This window comes from Danio aesculapii, chromosome 9 (assembly GCF_903798145.1).
Source record: "Danio aesculapii chromosome 9, fDanAes4.1, whole genome shotgun sequence".
Lineage (NCBI taxonomy): Eukaryota > Metazoa > Chordata > Actinopteri > Cypriniformes > Danionidae > Danio > Danio aesculapii.
In genome coordinates this window covers 29,448,241-29,472,142 of record NC_079443.1, presented here as the reverse complement: position 1 = coordinate 29,472,142, position 23,902 = coordinate 29,448,241, and the positions used below count along the sequence as shown (strand labels likewise).

Sequence of the window (23,902 nt, the reverse complement as noted above, 5' to 3'; positions counted from 1 at the left end):
GAAGTCATGTGGGCTATTGCTTTGCAGTGACATAACTGAAAGCACAACCCTTTCGCACTAATGCCAGGGTCGTCACACCAGGCTAATTTTAATCTGCTCTCCATGTGGCTTCCCGCTCAGCGCAAAAGTGCTGATGCGTGAGGTGGATCTAAAAGACACTTCTCTAATATGAATCGTTATTCCAATCGAGTATGTATAATGATTAAAACAAACACACAGATTAAGACAAGAATATTTGAATCCAGTAATAGCCTTTAATCCAAACCACTTTCCTCAAGAAGTTTTAATACAAGGTCAATAGGAGCTCATTTGCAAGGATTTGTGAGAAATGTCATCAAGTTAACGGGCGCAGTCATTCACAGTGCTTCAAATATGTCGTAGTGTTTGTCGCCGCAACCAATATTGGAGACTTTCTTGGTGAAATAAAGAGCCCTCTTTATGTCTCCTAGGGGTATAGACATTTACCGGTGCCTGATAATGGGACTGCAGCTGAAATTGACTCCTTTGGAGAACTTGGCCTATTAGTCATGTCTGTTGCCTGTTACAGTATGGTATGTAACCGGAGATCTCTATACAATACCCAGAGGGCCATGCATCTTATGAAACAAAACGCCCTCCAACTCAGCCCCCTCTTCCAGCTCGCTCCATGACGGCCAGCTTTCTTTTGTTCCTCTTGTTCTCTTTTGTCTCCATGTGTTGTATCCCCCCCACTCATGTGGCATTTTCTTTGCATTGAGTAATGAAGATTAGCCTGGCGTCCGTCACAATAGAGCCCCCCATCACTAGTATCCCTTACTTAGGCTCCCCAATCTTATAACAAGCTGTTAACCCCATTTAAAAATGTCCCCTTTCAATCGGCTTGTGACGGGGAATAATCCAGCCCGAGCGATTTAATGAAAATCGCTGTATCCTGATTAGATTACCCCAGTGCCGCCAGCCAGTGGCCATTAGCCGACCCCGTACACAGATAAACAGCAGCCCCGATCCGCAAATCCAGTTAAAGGAAGACGGAGAGAGGTTTTCTGAGGCTCAGCTCGCCTCTTACCAGCCTGCAGTCTTACTGCCTTTGTCAGTGGGATTATCCCCCATTTGGCACATCTATGGTGAGGACTCATTCACGTTCCTCTGTACCCACTCTATCCATTATTGCATGGGTCTCATTGCTTACTGTCATTATGCCAAGCGTGATCTTCTATGGTGCATCTGTAAGGAAGATTTATGTGATTTGTAAAAAAGCATTCATTCATATTGGTGAAACAGATGGATGCTGTAATTTTGGTAATTGAGACCAAGATAATGAATTGTTTACTGTCAACTATTAATTGTGGTCAGTAATTTCTTACTCAACCTTATAAAAGAATTAATTCTGAAATCTACGATTAAAGAAAACGTCAATTTAAATGCTAAATATTATGAATGAGATTATATAATTTTTCCATAATTAAAACAAAAACAATTAAATATCCAATAAATATATTAGTGTGATTACTAGCCTGCATAAAATGTTTTTACAATTTCATGGTTGCTAGAATATTTTGTTGTTAAAAAATCTAAACATTAAATACATTAAAAGAAAAAAACTACGAAAGCATTAAAACATTTGTTTACATTAACACCTACTTCCGAACATTTTTTAACGTATCCGCTTGTTAAATTGTGACATATCGGTTGCGTAGGAAATACTGTTTTCGTGTCCAAGCCGCTACTCATTTGAATTGAGAAAATATTCGTTTATGACCACTTTTAGTCATATCACACATTAAATAGAATTTTATATCAAATCATAGTGGACACATCAGTCTCTGGACTTGCTGCATCACAAATTCCAAAATGTTAATATATAAAAAAATGCATCACTTTTTATTAGGCATACATATATATATATATATATATATATATATATATATATATATATATATATATATATATATATATATATATATATATATATATATATATATATATATATATATATATATATATATATATATATATATATACACATATATATATATATACATATATATATATATATATATATATATATATATATATATATATATATATATATATATTGTGATTTTCAAAAGTAATACATCACTTTGTAATCGTTTATTATTACTATTTGATTAGTAGGGCTGGGCAATTCATCGAAAAGCTATCGAAATCAACATTCAGAACCTATAAATCGATCAAATTTTTCCAGTCAATTTTTTTAATTACTTTTCCTACAGTGTGTGGAGTCATGTAACCCCATTCTGTTAAGGCTGGTTTATACTTATTATATTATTATTTATCCTTATTATGTTATTATGGTATTATGCTTCTACCAAGTGCACATGTATGGTCCGGTGTCATGAGAAATCTAGTGCCCCCTGACAATTGGGTCTGCCTAGAACCCTGCCTGATCCTATTGGTTCACTGGAGTTGTATCAGGTAGAGTTTGTAAAGCCTGATTAAAAAAAAAATAATTCTTATATAAATATATAATGTTACATATAAATACATAAAAAAATCAAAAAGACATAATTAAATGTTTACAAACATTTCAATCACTTTAACTATGCTTGTAGTTACCGATAATAATGTTACTAATATGATAAGTCTTGTTAAAATCTCAAGACTGAAGATAGAATATAAAAAGCACTTTTGATCAGGCATTCAACGCAGATGATCCATTGGGGTCCTAAGCGGACTCGATTGCAGGGGGGACTCAATTTCTCACTACATACACGCGCACCTCTCAAAAACATTTAACTACACATCACAACTGTAACAACTACACGTTACTGTACAAAACTTGTCACAAAACCTGTCACTATATGTAACTTGTAAACTATGAGGGCAAAAATATAAATTAAATTAAATAATCATTCATTATTCATAATCGAGTTAAAATGTTAAATTAATCGAGATTTTGATTTTAGGCCAAATCACCCAGCGCTAGTGTTTGGACCCGGAAGCCGCTTTGTTTAGCACACTTAACAAGCGGATAGATCAAATTCAGAACTATTTGTTTAGATGGGTTCAATCAACACCCCTAAAGCTTTGTGGGTTCAACTATTCATTCTGAAACATTTGGCTGTTGTGTTTCAGTCAGCAGCAGGGAAAAAGTTGCCTGTACATCATCCATAGTCAATCAATTTTCACTTTAACCAATTCGATTAGCAATATAAATTCTACTCATTTACCACATTAAAGAATATTTATTTATTCATTTGTTTTTCAAACTAAGCATATTTACAGAGCACCACTTTAAATCACATTAATCACATGGTCTTTCACTGTCAATCCTAAATTATTGAAAGTCTCTATCAAGCAAAAGCTTTGATGAGACGTCAACTGAAGGTTGGTAAAAGAGAATCAAGCCTAAAAGGGTACAAAAAAATAAATTAATAAATAAATTAAAATACAACTTGGAGAGAAACAAGTAGATAATTGCCATACCATTTATGACTGAGCTTAATGCTAGTCATGGCCTCAGCTAAAATGCAACAAATGTGACTATTTAATTACCTGGTAAAAAAAATGAAGGCAACACAAATATATACCTATTAGTATTTTAGCAAATTCTAGTGTTGTGGATGCTGTAAACACTGGGGAAAAAAAAAGTTAATAGAGAATACATCAGTTTATATTTTTCAAAACAATTAACCACAAAGTTAACGGATCAGAAAAATAACAATCTGTTAAGCATGTCTTATACATTAAATGAGGGAAATAAACATGCATTATGGATTTGACCAAAAATTATGTGAGTTTATAGTATACAACAAAACACATTAAAATAAATATCTGGTTTAAATGAAAGAAATGGTGGCAAATGCAATATTATGTTTAGTATTATTTGTAAACCCCAAGCTTTATTTTAATTACAACACAATTGTACTTCAGTTTTGATTTTATCGTGAATAAAAAGAAATTTGAGAAAACAAAACAGGCAAATAACATTTCCTGATTTACTAATTTAACCATTAATTTTTATTCAGAAAAACAAGAGGGGTATACACATTTACCACATTATATCATATTTATTAATTACTTCATTCATTTTTCAAACTAAGCATATTTACAGAGCACCACTTTAATCACATTATGGACAACATGACCAGCAGTCTGATTATGATTAAAATGCATGAAACCAAAATCTTTCAAATAACCAAGTTTGCTTATTTAACCAAATTGCCTTCTGTCATCTCACAGACTCCACATTGTAGCACATATCACAACAGCAGCTTCATCTGTCCCTCCTCCCCACTACAAATTCATCAGGTGTTTCTCACAGAGTTCACCAAGAGTTAATAGTGACATTGTTCATTAGGGAACAAGATCAAGGTCGCATTATGTCCTTATACAATCCTGTGCTGATGAAGTTATTGAGAGATGCCACAGTGCCTTTTCTGTCCTTTCACAGCTTCTTTGTCCCTTTTGTGACCCCTGTTGCTGAAGTCCCACAATACTTTAAAAGCAAAACCAGTGTTTGTGTACACAGAAATAGCTCTCAGCAGTTCCATACAAGCAAAACCCAAAGCCTGATTGGCACCCAGGCCGCCTCTTCCATCTTTAAATGGAGGTATTCATTAGCTGCAGCTGCGCCATGTCAGACTTAAAGTCTCCTTGTGCGGCTGGATGCAGATGGAGCAGTCGGTAGACACGGTCTTTCACTGTCAATCTTAAATTATTGAAAGTCTCTATCAAGTAAAAGCTTTGATGAGACGTCGACTGAAGGCTGGCATGAAAGAATCTAGCCTAAAAGGGTTACAAAACAACTAAAAATACAACTTTGAGAGAAACAAGTAGATAATTGCCATCAAATTATGACTGAGCTTAATGCTTAAGTCGTGGCCTCAGCTAGAATACAACATATTATTTAATTACCTGGCGATTAAAAAAAAAAAAATAGGCAACACAAATATATACCTATAGGTGTTGTCATGAATTGCATATTTAATAAAAGTTAGTAGTTGAGCAATTCCGGCGTTATGGATGCTGTAAACAGAGAGAATTGAATTCAGAGAAAATACATTGGTTTATATTTTCCAAACCAACTAACACACAGAGTTAGGGGATCATAAAAATATCGATCTTTTAAATGTGTCTTATATATTAAATGAGGAAAGTAAGCATGTGTTAGGGATGTGTCCAAAATGTATGCAAGTTTAGACTACCTGACAAAAGTCTTGTCGTTGATCCCGTTTGTAGGAGCAACAAATTATAACTTGACTTCTAGTTGATCATCTGGAAAAGTGGAAGAAGGTAGATTTTTCTGAAAAAATCATCTATTCAATTGCATCCCGATCATCACAAATACTGCAGACGACCTATTGGAACCCGCATGGACCCAAGATTCTCACAGAAATCAGTCAAGTTTGTTAAAGGAAAAATCATGGTTTGGGGCTACATTCAGTATAGGATGTGCGAGAGATATGCAGAGTTCATGACAACATCAACAGCTTGAGGTATCAAGACATTTGGGCTGCCCATTACATTACAAACCACAGGAGAGGGCAAAATATTAAGCAAGATAGTGCTCCTTCTCATACTTCCAAGTAGCAGTCTTCCAAGCTCATGGGAGTCTTACATAAAATTACTTATTTTTCCACTGCACCATGACTTTATATTCTATACTGTACATTATTTCTGTTAAGTGACAAGACTTTTGTCTAAGCAAAATCAGACCTTACTGTCTTAATTAAATAATTAAAAATCAAGGCATGGTCATATATTATTTTGGTAAAATAAGCATAATCTAGAGGCCTTTGCCTTTCATATAAGCCACTTCTGATACTAAATGATCAACTAGAAGTCAAGTTATATTTTGTTGTTCCTAAAACTTGAATAGGTGACAAGACTTTTGTCAGATAGTGTACAGTATACAACACGCTTTATACAAATTCTGTGAATTAAGCTGCACAACACAAAAAGATAAGAGTTGGCTCCCTATAGAAAAAAAATGTATTTATTTACATGACTGCATTTATGAGGAAAAAGTGTTGTTATAGATGGGACATCTCTCTGCTACTGATGTGCCTGATAAATCAAATGGTTTGAAAATGTTGACAGGGATATTTGAGTATTTTAACAGCACTGTTAAATATTAACCTACGCACATGAACTTAGAAAGAGCTTTTTGCTATTTTGGTGAAAACTTTTTTTTTCCATGGCACGGTTGACATTTACCCGTGTACAAAATATATATGGTTGTATTATTATGCATGTTTAAGTATACACATGCTTGTATACCCTGTTTATATTTCCATACATTTATTTTTATATATACACTTGTATTATATGTAAATATTTTGTGTTCATATATTTATACTGTATATACATAAAAACACATAGTACATTCACAATACGTAAATACAAACTTTGCGATTAATCGGGATTATTCATTTGACAGAACAACTCTATATACAGACCAATGTTAGCTTGCTGTTTTTTGGTGCCAAGTGTGTCATAATGCTCTCAGTAACACTTCTCTGCTTGTAGTAGCATCCATCTGTGAAGTAATCCTGCCTCTAAGGGTACAGTGCACAGATAATGTTTGCTTGTTATCTTGCATGATTAGCATTGCTCTTTGTTTCGCATTACATGCATGCTCAATCACTCTACGTATTGTGGAGAAATGGGGCATGTGTCTGTGGAGAAAAGCTTCAGTGATATTGCCAGTTGTTTTGATGGACTGGACAGCCAAGGGTGCATATTTCCTGTTCCTGACCTCATGAGTGTTCTTGTCATAATAAAGCTGTCTCGGTTATGTCATGAACCTGATCAGGGCCCTAATGTTCCGCCAAGAGCTGTCAGCGTGGATAAACTCGTCTACAAATATGGCTAATGAATGCTTTTCTATCCCAACCCTCTTCCACCAGGTGACGAATCTGCCAGATATTTTTATCAGCTAGTATTTTCTCACCAATGATGGTTAGGTGACTTCCAGACAGAAATGTAACTAAATGTTTAGCCAGCAGATATGTGCAGAAAGTCTTGGAGAGTTGAAGACTATTCTCAAGTGTATTGTCACAGGCCCAAGCCAATTCTCAAGTCCAAATATTAAATTGGGATTTCGAATAGTTTGTTAGTATGCAAGATTTTTGAAATTATTATTATTATCATCATCATTATTATTTTGGGCGTCACAGTGGTGCGGTGGCTAGCACAATTGCCTCACAGCAAGAAGGTCACGGATTCGAGCACTGACTGGGTCTGTTGGCATTTCTGTGTGGCGTTGACATGTTCTCCCTGTGTTCGCGTGGGTTTCCTCCGGGTGCTCCGGTTTCCCCTACAGTCCAAAGATATGCACTATAGGTGGATGAATAAGCTAAATTGGCCATAGTGTAAATTTGTGAATGCAAGAGTGTATGGGTGTTTCCCAGTGTTGGGTTGCGGCTTGAAGGGCATCTGCTGCGTAAAATATATTCTGGATAAGTTGGCGGTGGTGACCTCTGATTAATAAAGGGACTAAGCCGAAAAGAAAATGAATGAGTTGTTATTATTATTTTTGATCAAACATGGCAATAAATTATTTAATAGCATTTAAATAAATTATTATCTTTTAAAAAAAAGTTACTGAGCAATTTAATGTATTATGGTTTTATTATAACACAGTTAACATAATTTATATACCACAACAAATGTTTTTGATGACAAATCAGCATATTAGATTAATATCTGAAGGCTGGAGTAAAGGCTGATAAAATTGAGAATTGTAAAATTGTCATTACTGGAATGAATACATTTTAATTGCCCAACGTTCTCAGAGCTTTTTCCTTCTTCACCTTCAAGTTAGTTTTCATTTTGCATTTTAGAGTTTAAAAAAAATGCAATACATCCAAGTAGCGGTTTACTGTTATGGCTCAGACTACACGATTTACAAAATAGTCATGTCACAGATGTTTTCACACTGCATGACTATCTTGGGTAGCATTTCATCGCTGCTGTGTTTACACTGCAAGATGGATCAGCGACAGGGGATTTCACACTGCATGATATTCTAATAGGAAGAATCACTGACAACTTTGTCTTGGTCCTCAAACTATGTCTCGCAACCAAACACATGCGAGAAGTGACATGGAAACAACGCAAGGTCACGTAGTATATCTTTTGTCAGCAAATTTTGTCAGGCATTTGTCAGCAATTTCTCAAAAATGAGTCAAAATCGGCTAAAATGATGCAGTCTGAACTCGGCGTTTTAAAAAAACGTGTTTGGCAGAATATGAAAAAGTATGCGTTTATGTTTTAATGGCAGAAAGACACAAGAATAGTAGTGTATATTACAGCATACATGAAAGAATAAAAAGTATGTAGGTAGATGGACAGAAGATTGGTTTTCATCAAGAAATCAAGAAAATCTATGTGATAAAACGAAAACCAATGTGATTTCTCAAAAGCTGTCGGAGAGTCAAAATCGGGGCTAAAATCATGCAGTCTGAACTTGGCATTAAAAAAAAACATTTGACCAGTGTTTGGCAGAATATGTAAATGGACGCATTGATGGTTTAATGACAGAAATACACTGGAATGGTTGTGTATATTGCAGCATACATTAGGGCTGTGTGATATGGGGAAAATATCTAATTGTGATATTTTTTGACAGATATTGCGATTTTCGATTTGATTTGCGATTTAATTTTGTAGTCAAGCTTCAGCTCAATAATCTGCATCGTAGCTTCTTACTGCTAAAATGCAGTGAGTGTTAGTTAAAAAGGGAACTGAAAAGATATTAACCTAAACATTTATTCTGATTTATTTTTAAATATTAAGAAATTAAACACTAATTTTTCTCTAGAGCAAACAGTAAACACACAGGAAATTACCTTACCTTTCTGTAAACAAGTTGAACTCAAATTAGGGAGATGGTGTAACTTATTATAAAAACAAAAAATATATATTATTATAAAATTACAGAACACTCAGCAAACTAGGTTGGCTGAAACAACTCTGAAATTGTACTTTACTGTTGCTTGCTTCTAGATTAAGTGACACTGGCAATACTCTCCGGCTGACTTTTTAGTAAGACACTCATCACTTTGTTGTGCTCACTCAGTTGGCTAGTAAGACTATTACACACAGACAGCACACACATAGCAAAATATCTCTGGCCCACACAATCAGCTTTTGATTGGCCCACATGCAGCAGTGAATTACGGTATATGACTGGACCAAGTCTGGCTTCCAGACAAGAGCCAAACATGGACCATATCTGGGCCAAGTCTCAGCCAAGTTAATAACCTATAACTGAATCTGAATTGGGCCAGATATGTTGGTGTGTCATGACAGCAGTGAAATTGATAAATCCATTAATCATTGCGCTTTAGGCGTGCTTTATTTTACGTGACTTGATTGGTAGAATATTTTTTCTTTATTTGAAAATATTAAAAATGTATTTTAAATGTGGATCAAGATAGGCCAAACTTACATGGCCCACATATCAATTATTAACATCTGGGCCACATACTACAATTTACATCTGGCCCAAGTATTCTGTGCCGCTTTAAAGATGGTGCCACCTCTGCCAAACCAGAGCCGTGTTTGGCCCACATGCTGTATGCCTTCTGTGCCAGATTTATGCCAAATCTAGGCCAGAATTCTTTGCTACCTGCGCAGTCAGTGCTCTGGGCAAATGAAATAATACAAATTCATATCTCAGCCTCTTGTGATTAGCTAATAGTGATTCGATTTCAATTAAATCGCACAGCCCTAGCATACATGAAGGAATAAAAAGTATGTAGTGAGATGGATAGAAGATAGATTTTTCCATGCTGATGCATGCTGTTGTTCTCACTAATACAAAGCTGAAGTAATTTAAAGTTGAATTTCTCAAGTCTCTGAGTGGTCATTACTGTTGCCCTGTTATTTGGACATTCTACACTTAGAGGTTTTTGCATCTGAACTCTATAAGTGATGTTTGAAATTTACTTTTGAAATGATCCGCATGCATGTAGGTTCAGTAAATTCCCTTATGACAAAGAATAGGTACATTTCACTGCCTTTAAAGTGAAATAACTGATCATAAACACAAAAACTTCTCATTTTATAAGAACATTTCTGCTCTTTACTTGCTTCACCAGACTCTGGTCTCACTGCTCTATCCTGCACTTGATAATGGAAACAGGAAAATGTGCCTTCTGATACAGGCAACACGCACAATAACGTCCCAAACCAGCGTCCTGCTGTCTTTTTAGATTTCAAAACCCAACAATGTGGCTGCTATGGAAACAGCTGCCAAGCCTGTTGTGCTCATCTCTGGCCGAGTTCCTGTCTGTCTGTTTCCTCTCATTTCCCAGAGGAGCTGGTCTGTGTTTACCAGCCAAAGAAAGACACAGGAGCAGGAACGGCACTGGAGAGCCTCTTTCTCTCACAAGGTGCAGCTGCATAAGCAAGACGCAAAGGCTAGGAAGGAAAATGGAGGGCAGGGAAAGGATGAGGATTTCAAAACAAATTTGCAAATCGCATTACACGGTCAACATGTAATTAGCTTTGTGTGCAAGTGTAAATATTGACACACAGTAATGAGTACATGGAGTTTACGCTAATCTGAAACCCAAAGCCAAGCTTAGCCTTTCTAGAGAGCGCTCTGTACGACCATTATGCTCGGCGGGATCATCCTTGCATTGTGTTTGCATGGAGTTTTTTATGGTCTTCGAGAAGAGGGACATTACAAGCGCTTAGAAGCAGTCTAGTGTCAAGTATCTGATTTCTTAGTGGAGTCACGTAATATTGTTTCCGAACAGATGTGAACACGCTGAGACAAGAAAAAAAACTCAACAGGAGCGACGAACAGAAGCCGCATCAGGAAAATGGCTCTAGACATTACCTTCATCAATATATAATAATACAAGATTGGAAACATGATAGATATGAGGCAGACAAATGAACAGAGCATTAAGTAGCACAGACACCGTGTTTCCTTTTGGATCAAAGAGACTGCAATGAGAGGTAAAACTATAATCTTGATACGATTCCAAATGACAGTAGCGCAAGCATGTTTGACTCCTTAAAATATGACTCTGAACTAGCTGCTCTTGTCAAATTTGTTGTCTAAAATTATAGCAGTTACAACAGATTCTGTGCACTGGGAGAGGGCCAGTGATTCAATTACTCTAAGTACACATCTAAGCAAGGTCAAGTTCGGTACACAGATATTTAAGACATAATGGTTTAAACTGCAGCCAATGTCTTCATATTAGGAAGAGCAGTCATTACATAACCAAGGACTCAGACACTCACTAGCTCACAGGTTTGGCAGACAGACAGGCCACTAGACAAAGGAAAATAAAACTTGAGTATTTATCTACACATAGCAGAGAACCTAGCATCTAAAGGCTGATTTATACTAGGCATGGGATGATAACCGTTTAAGGTATACCACGGTTTGGAAAAATCAAGGTTTTAAATATATTGTAATATAAATATATTATAAGGTTTACGTAAAATATATTGTTTTTAAAGGGAAAAAAGTTTTTGTTTTTTACCCAGACATTTAAAAAGAATGTATTTTAGAGCAGTAATCACAATACCGTGAAACCGTGATATTTTTATCCAAGGTTATCATACCGTCAAAATCTTATACCAGCCCATAACTAATTTACTTTACACTACATGGCTGACGCAAACAGTGACACGCACTGCTCAAAAAATGTCACTAAATGTCGCAACGACGTGTATCACAAGCTCTGTGATTGGTTAGCTTGGTAGCTGTGACCAGTGTGGGTGGTACTGACAACCACGAGCCCTAACGAGTGAGTGTTTACAAGTGTCAAGACCTGTGAAGGAGCTTCAGATGGAAACTTTTGATTTGTGTTTACCTTGCGATTAAAGTTGTTGCATGTGCACTGGTTCCCGCCTTTGAATGATCAAATTTTAGCTACTTGTACATTAAGGTATCATTCAGAAAAAACAAAACAACCATGAAGTAACTCAACATAGAGAAACATAACATCACCTACTACTGCACGTACAGCTAGCATTTCGGAAGTGTTATTGCAGAGCAACACAAACAGCGCGCAGAAGTATAAATGCATAGCTACACGCAAGGTACGCGCCAAGGGTCACGGCGATCGATTGACACCGAAGTATAAACCAGCCTTAATGCCATGCACACACTGGCTAAGGTTATAACCAATTTGTTAATGTAATTAATATAAACACATCTATTGTAAAAGGTCTGAAATCCAGTCATTAAAACCAAATTAGCTGTATGTGTAACTTGGCTGAGGTAATATTGGATGATTTGATCAAAAGTAGTGCTGTATATCTAACCAAAATGCTCAAAACTTTGAACTTTCGTGTCTTTGAAAAGCATCTTTGTCACATTAAAATAAATATCTGGCTTAAATCAAAGAAACTGTGGCAAATGCATTATTATGTTCAGTAAAATTTGTAAACTCTAACCTTTATTTTAATTACAACACAATTGTTCTTCCATGTTTTGATTTTATCATGAATAAAAAGAAATTTAAGAAAACAAAACAGGTACATTACTAATATAACCATTACATTTTATCCAGAAAGAAGGCATGTACAGTCCGACATTTCATAAATATTATATTAAAATCAATAGTATTTTAAATTAAAGCTTCTGGTCATCTAAAATGTAAAAATGTGCCAAATGATTATTCACAATTAGATATTCTATATTTACAAGATCCAGATAAATGTAATACTATGTGTTTGGTAAGACGACGTCCACATAAACCATGAATTCTGCTCAAGTGAAACCAAGTATTTATATTTATCCTTGTAGAACCTTATCATGTAAATAAATATTTGTGGATATTACACAAGCCAGGTTATTCTCATTATTGAAATGTTCCTTGTACGGTATAATTTCAAATTAGGATCTGCAATGCGAAATTCCATAATGAACTACTACATTTTTGTATAAAAGGCACTTGTTTATTAATCAAATGTGTAGTGCTAAGGTGGTTTCGAACAATTTGATGACAACCCTATGACGTTTTGCAGCGTAAGCCTTCCAAATGTGTTTTTGTTTGTGCAGAATGCCTTCCTGACAAGCCATGCAAGTTACATTCGCAGTTGTACACACGGGATTTAAATATCATCTGGTTCCCAGGCAACCACAACAATAATGAAACCTATATGTAAATGCAGGACACAAAAATCAAGTCTTTTTCTCTCGAGAAATCTGGGGCAGAGGTTCTTCCACTAAAGAGCCGTTCAGTAAATCTGGCCCTGAAAACGTTCAGGCAGTCGCGTTGCCAGAGCCTTGGGCTTATTTGCAATGGCCTATTCGTCACTGAGTGTCCAGTTTTGCCAACTCGCTAATAGGACACCATCCTCAGTGAGTAATAGGCCATTTTTTTTATTGTTTCAGTTTTATATCGCTGCTCTGCACATTTTAATTTTGCCTGTGAAAGTTCTGCATTTTCTCCTGAAGCTCTGATGTCTGTTTTGGTTGTTCTTTAAAATGGATCATTCTTAACATGCAACCAGCACTCTCCTCATGACAGATAGTCAGCTCCATCTCAACACCAGCATCTCAGTCTACTCTTCAGCTATGCAGCAAAGGAGAAATCAGTGGCAGGTGGTCATTAGCATGTCACTGAAGAATGACAAATGGTTTAGACATGGCTTTCTAGCATCCTGCTTTTTACGAAAATTACACAATTTTCCGGATAACACACACACATAAGCTAAAAGAACTTGATCTAAAATATGTGGTTGCACCTTCAAATTCTCAACCCACTGTAAGTGAAACATTGTCCTTGTACAATCTACGTTTTTTTCAGTAAACAAATGCTGCACATTGGAGGACAGAGACCCTGACTTGACAAATGACCTGAGACAACCCTCCATCCACTGCACTAGTGGCCAAGGGCCAAGGGAACCGGGATTAAATTATCCATCCAAATTAAAAGAGCATATCTGTCTTGTCCCTGCTAACAGCTGTTAGCATTTATCTCCCACGTGTCCCTGCCATTCATTTATTTTGAAATCTACATTTATCAGTCTGACTAGGCCAAAGTAAGGCAGAGGGGACCAAAGAGTGGTGCCTGGGTGCTAATTGCCTCACCACGCTTGAGAATATCTGTGTGTGCATGTGTGTGTTCCTGAGAAGTCTACCGATTTGGCATAAAGGGGATGTGGAAGTGTAAATGGGGGAAGGGAGGGATGACACAGGTGCAGAAACAGGGAAAAAGGAGGGCTATTACACAGCAGGAGAGTCTGCAAAAAGTCACTCCATCACAGACCCCTGATTAAAATTTCATAGGAGGGGGCCAAAGGGGAGAGTCTGCTGTAGGTAGTGGTAAAACAGTAGAAGTAGATGGAGTGGAAGTAGTTTTATTTGCTTTATTTGTGTATGGTTATGGGTTGAGGTGTCCACAGTAATTTTGGTGTACATATGCAGGTTTCATACTGCAAAAGGGTCTCTATTTTTGTTTAATGTTTTTTAAAAATAATTATGTGTATATACAGTTGAAGTCAGAATTATTAGCCCCCTGATTTATTAGCCCCCCTGTTTATTTTTCCCCAATTTCTGTTTAACGGAGAGCAGATTTTTTTTCAACACATTTCTAAACACAATAGTTTTAATAACTCATTTCTAATAACTAATTATTTTATCTTTTCCACGATGACAGTAAATAATATTTTACTAAATATTTTACAAGATATTTTTCATTTAAAGGCTTAACTAGGTTAATTAGGTTAACTAGGCAGGTTAGGGTAATTAGGCAAGTTATTGTATATCGATGGTTTGTTCTGTAGACTATCAGGGAAAAAAATAGCTCAAAGGGGCTAATAATTTTGACCTTAAAATGGATTTAAAAAAATTTATAACTGCTTTTATTCTAGCCGAAATAAAACAAATAAGACTTTCTTCAGAAGAAAAAATATTATCAGACATACTGTGAAAATTTCCTTGCTCTGTTAAACATCATTTGGGAAATATTTAAAAAAGAAAAAAAAATTCAAAGGGGGCTAATAATTCCGACTTCAGCTATATATATATATATATATATATATATATATATATATATATATATATATATATATATATATATATATATATGATATATATATATATATATATATATATATATATATATATATATATGATATATATATATATATATATATATATATATATATATATATATATATATATATATATATATATATATATATATATATATATATATATATATATATATATATATATATATATATATATATATATATATATATATATATATATCAACATAAACGAGTACACCCCATTTAAAAAAATATTTTTATCCAGTGAATATGTGTAATATTTATTGGTGCATTTGAACAAAACAGAATTATTAAACAGATATATTTATTAAAATAATATTTTAGTCACAGAATATCTTTAGAAATTGAAAGATAATTCATTTAAATTTATGCAAAATATTGCCAAAAATTATATATATTTTTTGTTTCTCTTGATTGGCTATTTTTCAAATTTTATTTTATATTTTTCCGTAACATATACATTTGGGTTACTAATTTTTGAACCATCATCATAAGTTATTTTGTTAGATTAACTCCAGATTTGGCTTCAGTACTGACTAAACTAATGAATATGCACAAATATCATATTGTAAAGCATCCTTTAGAAAATATTAAATTAAATGAAAGACTTGTGGGGGGTGTACTCATATATATGGAGCACTGTATATATATGTAAATGTTGTTGACCTATATTTTAAGGTTTATTCTCCTTGTACTTTTGGAAACTGACATACGACTATATTTCTGCAAGTGTTTGGTGCAATCTCAAGCCACACAGATTGCTTGTTGTTCAAATGTTGCAGTTTAGTGAAAGTGACGGGTAGTGGGAAGGCTAGGGCTACGTTTTCAGATGCAATTGTGTCTCCATAGACTCCTAACAAGTTGCTGACATCTCTTTTGTGAGAGTGAGGTTGCGATGGAAGCAGCCGTTTATTGACTGCGCTCGCTTTGATGGGAAGAATCACAAGCAAGATGAAAAGGAGCAGTAGCCGTTCAGGATCATACCACACTGATGTGTACTTTTCAATTTAGAGCTCTTCTATTGGTTATTAACTACTTTACTGTGGCTCTTTTAGTTGGGAAGTCTTGTACTTTATTGGTTTTATGGACACTTATCAATTGGCCATCCACAACAATCATGCACACACCGAGGTCCACAGTAAATCACAAACTATGCACATCCCCATGCTGTAACTGTATTGTCTAAATGTCAGGAGACCCAGAGCTGGGGGATGCAGGGGGATGGGACGATGACAGTAGACGAAGTGAAGAGATTCAAGCTTCACTCTACTGTGTGTGTTTGACAGCTGTTTTCTTCCACACTCACTTCCCCCTCCCCGGACCCCTGTCAGCCTCCCCACCATTACTCACCCCAACACTCCAGCACCAGGACAGCAGTGACAGCTCCCCTCCCTGAGCTCAGCCAGCGAGGTGCAGGAGCCAAACAGAGAGAGCGGTTGAAAAGGCACGCGAGATCCGTGAAATCCTATCCATGACGGTGAGGGCCTCAGATGACTCTGATGTCCACCCTGCTGTGATGATGGTTTATATGTCATCAGGACAGATAGGATATGCCTTCCACTGCAAATTTGCAGGCGACTCGGTATCTCTCTCGGTGCATGGACAGACAGATCCTGGAGGGAGGTCCTTATGGGCTATAGAGTTTCAGGAGTCTGAGGCTGATGGCGAGTGTGTGTCGTTTGGTTTTCTCTGAGGGTTCCCGGGTAATTGTTGTGTCATTACGAAGGTAATTGTGCAACATCCATAGTTTACCCCCACCCCAAAGCAAACAAATAATATATACACACACGAACGAAATATAGATAAATGGTGTGCAAAAAGGCCAAAAGCCCATCAGTACATGAAGGACGCATATTCTGTCTTACAAGGGAATGGCTATGATCGTAAAAGAGTTAATGGGTATGATGGAATCACAGCACCCTGGGAAACTATTATGAACTCTGTAGGTTGGAATGATAGGATATTATAGGCTGATTTCATTCCCAGATCATTGAGAGTGCTTGTGCTCTGAACAAAACATTGCCAGAGCTTAGGAAAGGTTTTAATGGATAGAACAGCTGGATCGTTCATATTTCTGAATGACATTAATAATATTTTAGGTTTAAAGAATAATTTTCTTTGGTTCATCTTTAGTATACAGTTGAAGTCAGAATTATTAACCCCCTTGAATTATTAGCCCCCCTGTTTATTTTTTTCCCCAATTTCTGTGTAACGGAGAGAAGATTTTTTTCAACACATTTCTAAACATAATAGTTTTAATAACTCATTTCTAATAACTGATTTATTTTATCTTTGCCATGATGACAGTAAATAATATTTGACTAGATATTTTTCAAGACACTTCTATACAGCTCATAGTGACATTTAAAGGCTTAACTAGGTTAATTAGGTTAACAAGGCAGGTTAGGGTAATTAGACAAGTTATTTTATAATGATGGCTTGTTCTGTAGACTAATCGAAAAAAAAATAGCTTAAAGGGGTTAATAATTTTGACCTTAAAATGGTTCTTAAAAAATAAAAACTGCTTTTATTCTAGCTGAAATAAAACAAATAAGACTTTCTCCAGAAGAAAAAACATTATCAGACATGCTGTGAAAAATTCCTTGCTCTGTTATAAACATCATTTGGGAATTATTTAAAAAAGAAAAAATAATTTAAAGCGGGGCTAATAACTCTGACTTCAACTGGATATGGTTCACAGATTGGGATCGCACAAACAAGTTTGTGAGGTTTCATTATAGGTCCTTTAATTTAGCTATATGTTGAAAAAGAGGAAACCTAAAGCCTTTAATCCCATGAAACATTGGTACATGAATGAAGACACCAAAGTTATTCAAGTTCTCCTTTTCCTGGTTGGGCTTTTTGTGGTTAGTTTGCTAATACCCGGTCTTCTAGGCTGGTCAAGTGACCATGTTGGTTTAAAGTGATTTATGGCACTTGTCAGCCAGTCAGCCTGGAAACCCTGCTTAGCCACAGCTGAAATCCAAATTGTCCCATCTGGGAGACCGTCTAAGATGAGCATGCTTAAACTCAATGTATATTTCCGCCATTCCATAAAGGTCCATGCACTTTCCTTGTGATGCAATATTTGCATTTGCAGCCCAATTTTTAGTCCACATGGATAGTGAGCCTACAATAGCACAGGTGTGAGGTGAATTTTGTTAGTCCACCAAGTGGTTCTGCGCATGTGTTGAACTCCACTATACTCGATTAATTTGCAATTTAGAACTCTTTAATAGCCGTGCGGACATATCTGCATAAGATGGAGCACAAGTTTTTCATCAGGGATGAAAAACTAGAATATTCTTCTATTGCATTAGATTCTAAAACCCTTTATAGGATGTTTATCAGAAGTGCTTCCTACAGTCCTACAAAATGTTAAATAAATATATAAATACAGCACTTTTAACTCGAGTGTTGTTCTTAGTCACTACATCTTACACACATACAAGCACACAGACACACACATACACACTTAGGCTTCCCATCAGCAAATTAACTGAATAAAGAGCCTCTCTTTGCTGGGTCGTTTGAGTGGCTAATTAGTCATCAGCGCATGCTGTGTAGGGAGAGAGAGAGAGAGAGAGAGGAGCGCTGGAGAGAGATCGGTTTTGCATCAAGAGGTAGAACTTCAAACGACATCTGATGAAAGCCAAAATGCTTAATTAAAATCTATTTGTATGAGGAAAAAATCATCATAATTTCAACCCCAAAAATAGAGAGGGTGTGAAAAAAAGGCTGTTTTGTTAGATGCGGGTGGAGATATAAACACATTAGTTTAGATAATGTGCCGACTTTATTATCCAAGCAGGGAGCGGAGACAGCGAGAGGAACTGACTCTGAGATTGGCGATAATTTCCCCTTTGTGTCTAACTTGGACTGTATCCACATTTGCTAATAACAGTTTTGCGATTCTCCCCCTCATCTCTTTCTGCCCGCTCTTTGTCTGACATTGCCTCTTAGAGCTGCCTATGAACCCCCTGGCACTGCATTTATAATAGATGGAGCTCAGTACGCACAATATAATCTGGGTATGAAGGGGCTTTCTACTCTAGCAGCCAGTCCCGAAGAGTTGATGCATCGCACCTACATTTTCTTTTCTTTTTTTGTTTATGTGTATGTGAAGATGCCTATAAAAGTACAGTGTGCTTACTTATCCTGAGTTCTTTCAACCCTCTGCCATCCCTCAATAGCATGTTGCTTTAAGCTGCATGACATAGAAAAAATGTATCCTTATGCTGCTCTGTGCGTATCAATGTAGGTTGAGTATGTCCACGGAGTATCTATTAAAGTAATAAGGAATACAAAATGCACAAGAATGGAATCATTCCAGAGGTGCATGATCTTTCTTGGTTGCTAAAATTCATGCTCACTAAAACATGGCTTTAAAAAGCCTTAGTGAATGGATAATTTATGTGCTTTCCAGGTAGTGCTCAGAATCATAAATGAATACTGAGCTCACTGGGAGAGCTTGCAGTGGTAAATTGTAGCTGCTGCAGTGGACTGATTTAGTTATTTTAGTTTTTGTTAAAGCCCATGCCGCATTCCATAACACAAGTCAGATTGTAGCTACAGTATTAGCTGTTCTTTAAATGTCACCAATGAGGTCAGAGAAAGTGCACAGGAACCATTTGGCTTCAGGTTAAATGAATGATCAATACTTCACTTAAGCAATAACTGAGTCTTCAGCGCATTATGAACAGTAACCTCAAATAAAGTCATGCATGCACAGTGGGTTTTGTAATAACATGCATTAAATTACATTTATAAAGTGTTGGAAATATTAAATATGACATACAGTAGCATTCTTGGTCAAAGACAGTCAAAAGACACAATTTGGGAACCTTTTCCCAAATTATCTTGCTCTCTCCCTCTTTGCTTTCTGTCATCACTATACTGTCCTATCTCAATGAAGACAAAAACGTAAGGTCACACTTTATTTTGATGGTCCGTTTGTTGAATTTAAGTTACATTGCATCTACATACCAACTAATTCTCATTAGATTATAAGGAGACTGTTAGGTTGGGGTTAGGGTTAGTGTAAGTTGACATGTACTTGCAAAGTTTCTTGTAGTCAGTTAAATGTCTGTTAAAGGAGCAGTATCAACAGATATTAAGCAGACAGTCTGCTAATACCCAAATGGACCATCAAAACAAAGTGTTACCAAACTTATTATTTGGCAAAATAGACTCTGTACAATCATATATCTTTCTCTTTTTTGCAGATTCCCTAGTGGTAAAAACACATATGTATTTTAATTAATTAAAAAGACTAAAAAATTACCTTATTAGCAGACATGATAGATTAAAAATTACATTTTGGACAGTTTATTTAGGTCTGAGATAAAGTAGATGACCGAATAAGTGTAGATAAATCACATACAGCAGCTGCAACCTACAACTGACATGAATTAAATAACCATAAGGTTTACTCCACTTCCAGTGCAGTGCCAAAGTGCTTTTAGTGCAACACACTGAACAGAACTGTCTAATATCCAAACTGGCCACTGTGACTGGGGAACAATAATGTTAAACCACTGAAAAAGAAACTGCTGAGTGAGCAGTCAGTGAGCCATGATAGTGCCGTCTTTCTTTTTCGTCCTCCCTCTGTCTGCCAAAGTATTCATCAGAGGAAAAACCAGAGTGAGAGGAAAGGTATCTTAAGTAATAAGACGGTCATTTCTCGCTCAATAAGCACAGTACGAAATGTGCTACGCTACATGGATAAATACTGTTCCCTCAACCGCAGCAAGTGCAATAAAAATTCCATGGATGTTCGGTTTTTCTCCCAGAAAGTCTTGCACCCCCAGCTGCACTTGAACAATTTTCTGTGTAAAAAGTCTCTTTGTAGCAGATGTATTCATTTACACCTTCCAAAGTGCAACCAACTGAACCAGCCCCAACTGAAAACGTGTTGGCGCACCGCGTGTTTCATTGTAGCACATTCAACTATACCAGAGTTTTTCAGACACTTAGTACTTAAAGTTTTCTGAGGCTAAAATCTCATGTTTATGCATTTCTCTTTTTCCTGCAGACATGTCTGGAACTGGAGAGGTACCTGCAGACAGAGCCCAAAAGGCTTTCAGAACTCTTTGACGAGGAGCTAGACTGCCTTCTTACGCCAGCATTCATGAAGGGAGACAGCGACGAGGACTTGATGGACCCTTTGCTGCCCGGTTTATCTGACGAGCCTAGCCCCCCACCTCTACTTGTGTCCCTTCCCAAAACCCTCCATACCCCAGCCAACACTAAGAGTACTGATGCAGGGCTGAAAGAAGCCAGTGGAGGGGTTAATCCTGCCCAGCTAAATGCAGTCACGTCCCTCACGCCACCTTCCTCCCCAGAGTTGGGTCGCCATCTTGTTAAGCCCACACAGACTCTTACTGCCACAGCTGATGGCACACTCACACTGAAACTGGTGGCCAAGAAAGTCGGCCTTGGAGCGGCAAAGCTGGTTGCAACACATTCGATACCTTCACCACCAAATCGTGGCACACAGAGTGATGGCGAGGGAGGACTTGCAACAGTAGGCGGAGGGGACATCCCAGAGAACAAAAAGAGGGTCCATCGCTGCCAGTTTAATGGCTGTCGAAAGGTTTACACAAAAAGCTCCCACCTGAAGGCACACCAGAGGACACATACAGGTGATTGACTTCAGACATAAGATTGTCTATTTTTATTCACATGTTGTTTCCCTGTAGAGTGTGTAGCAACTGTAGCTGTGCACGGAATGCGATGAAGTTTTAGAGTTTGGAAAATCTCCTTTGCCTAGGTTTCGATTCTATAGAAGGGTCACACAATATCTTGTGAAGCTAACTCGATTTCTGCAGCACAGCCCCAAAGCAAGATAGCTGGTTTTCTCTCCCTGCACCTTAATCTCAGACTAAAATGAGCCTAGCCATACCATTCAAAACCTGCCACTGCAGTCAGTAATTGCAAGATGATTGATAGACCAGCTGAGCTAAATCTCGTTTCCCAGCTAATTCAGGCTCGCACGCTCTGGTGCTGTCGTTGCTGCCCTCTCGCTGAACCTGAGAGCATGTTGCACTCTGCCGTGGCCCCGAAACCCACTGTGACAGTGGCCTCAATGCAGCTTATCTAGCCCCTGTGGCCAGCTGTTGACTAGCGTATTGAAGGCACTTTAGCTTTTCTAGATGTCTGGAATATAGTAATAACAGGTAAAATGGCAAAATAAAAAAAACCCTGAAGAGGCATTTTGGCTCATCATATTATAAGTCAGATTTATTCTTTTAATTAGCTTAATCCTGTTTTTTTTTTTCAGTTATTTTAATAGATTACAAAAATGGGGAGATGAAAAATTACAACTGGATTTAAGGGAAGACTACATGCTGCAGGACTCTATGCTAATATTTAGTTTAGGAGCTCTTCTGACCCTGAAAAGAGAATCAAGAGTTTATTCAGGATTCAGAAATAAGACAAACGTAAAACCTTGGTTCTTAAGCTGATACATTTTACATTTTAAACTAGCCAGAGGAAGAAAAAAAATGATGAAGTGTCAATATATCTGGTTTAACCTGCACACACTACCCCATTTTTATTCAATATATTCATGTTTCGATTTAGAAATTCTACTAAGAGAAAAGCCTGATTATTTAATGTAGGCTTGTAGACTAATGTAGAGTTTAATTGGCTGCAAGACATAAATGCATTAAGGCCGATTTATACTTCTGCATTGAGTGATTGGCGTGACCCATGGTGCCTGCCTTGTGCATAGTCGTGCATTTATATTTCTGCACACTGTTCGTGCTCTGCAATAACACTTCTGTAACACTAACTGGGAGTAGGTTATGTTATATTCCTACTATAACGGATATAAACGCTACAAGTAGCTCCAATTCGCTCATTCAGAGGTGGGAACTGCTGGACGTGCAACAACTTTAATCATAAGGTAAACACAAAACAAAAGTTCCCATCTGGAGCTCCTTCTTGGGACTCGGCACTTGTAAGCACTCGCTCTATCGGGCTCACAACCCTCCGTGGCGGCACAGCTACCTAAGCCGACCTTGCACTATGTGCCGTTGCGGCATGTAGTTACAATTTTTGGGAGGTGCGTTTCAGCGTCAGTCACGGCGAGGGCTATGCTACCATGCAGGTTGCACCGGAGGATACACATGCACATTACACAGACGTATAAATTAGCCTTTACTCTCAGGTGTACGCTTTACTCAGTGGGTGAAATAAATCCTGCTACGTTTTACCTGTATTTGAACATGAAGATGTCTTATAAGTAATTTTCACAACTGTTTACCTAAAAACTTATTTTTTTTTATTTGCATGACAACATAATTTTTTTAAAAGTCTATGTTCTTGAAACAATTAATTTATCATCGCTTTGTACAAAAATCATACATAAATACCTTGCAAAATACAAAGACAATTTACAATAGCAAAAACAGTAGTATATGTTTACATACACGATATAATTATTCTTTACCAGCTGGCCTGACATGCATAATACAGCCTTATGATGTCTTTGCAGATGCACATGAATAGGTATTGTTCTGACAGCATAGGCGTCAGTACTCCGAACTCTTCAAAAATGCAAAACAAAACCTTTCAAGTTTTTAGTAAGCCTACATCTTTGTATAACTATACCCTCATAATTACAACACACATAGGAAAGTATGATGGAAAAACATGCAGCCATTCTTTATCTGAGGATTTGGCCAGAACACAAAAGGAATCAGTGTTGGGTAAGTTACTTTAAAAAAGTAATCGATTTCAAATTACTGACGACTACTGGAAACTTATAATCTGATTACATTGCTAATTACTTACCAGATTATTCATTCATTCATTTTCTTTTCGGCTTAATCCCTTTATTAATCTGGTGTCGCCACAGTGGACTGAACCACCAACT

General features: G+C 36.8%; 1 protein-coding gene across 1 annotated transcript in view; it reads left to right on the top strand.

The window, feature by feature from the left end:
- The window catches only part of klf7b (Kruppel like factor 7b), a 62,607-nt gene that overhangs the window by 18,342 nt on the left and 20,363 nt on the right, over positions 1–23,902 (top strand). Inside the window, exon 2 of the mRNA XM_056465393.1 lies at positions 21,056–21,665. Within this exon, the coding sequence (XP_056321368.1) occupies positions 21,056–21,665 (610 nt within the window). The remainder of the gene's footprint in view (positions 1–21,055; positions 21,666–23,902) is intronic.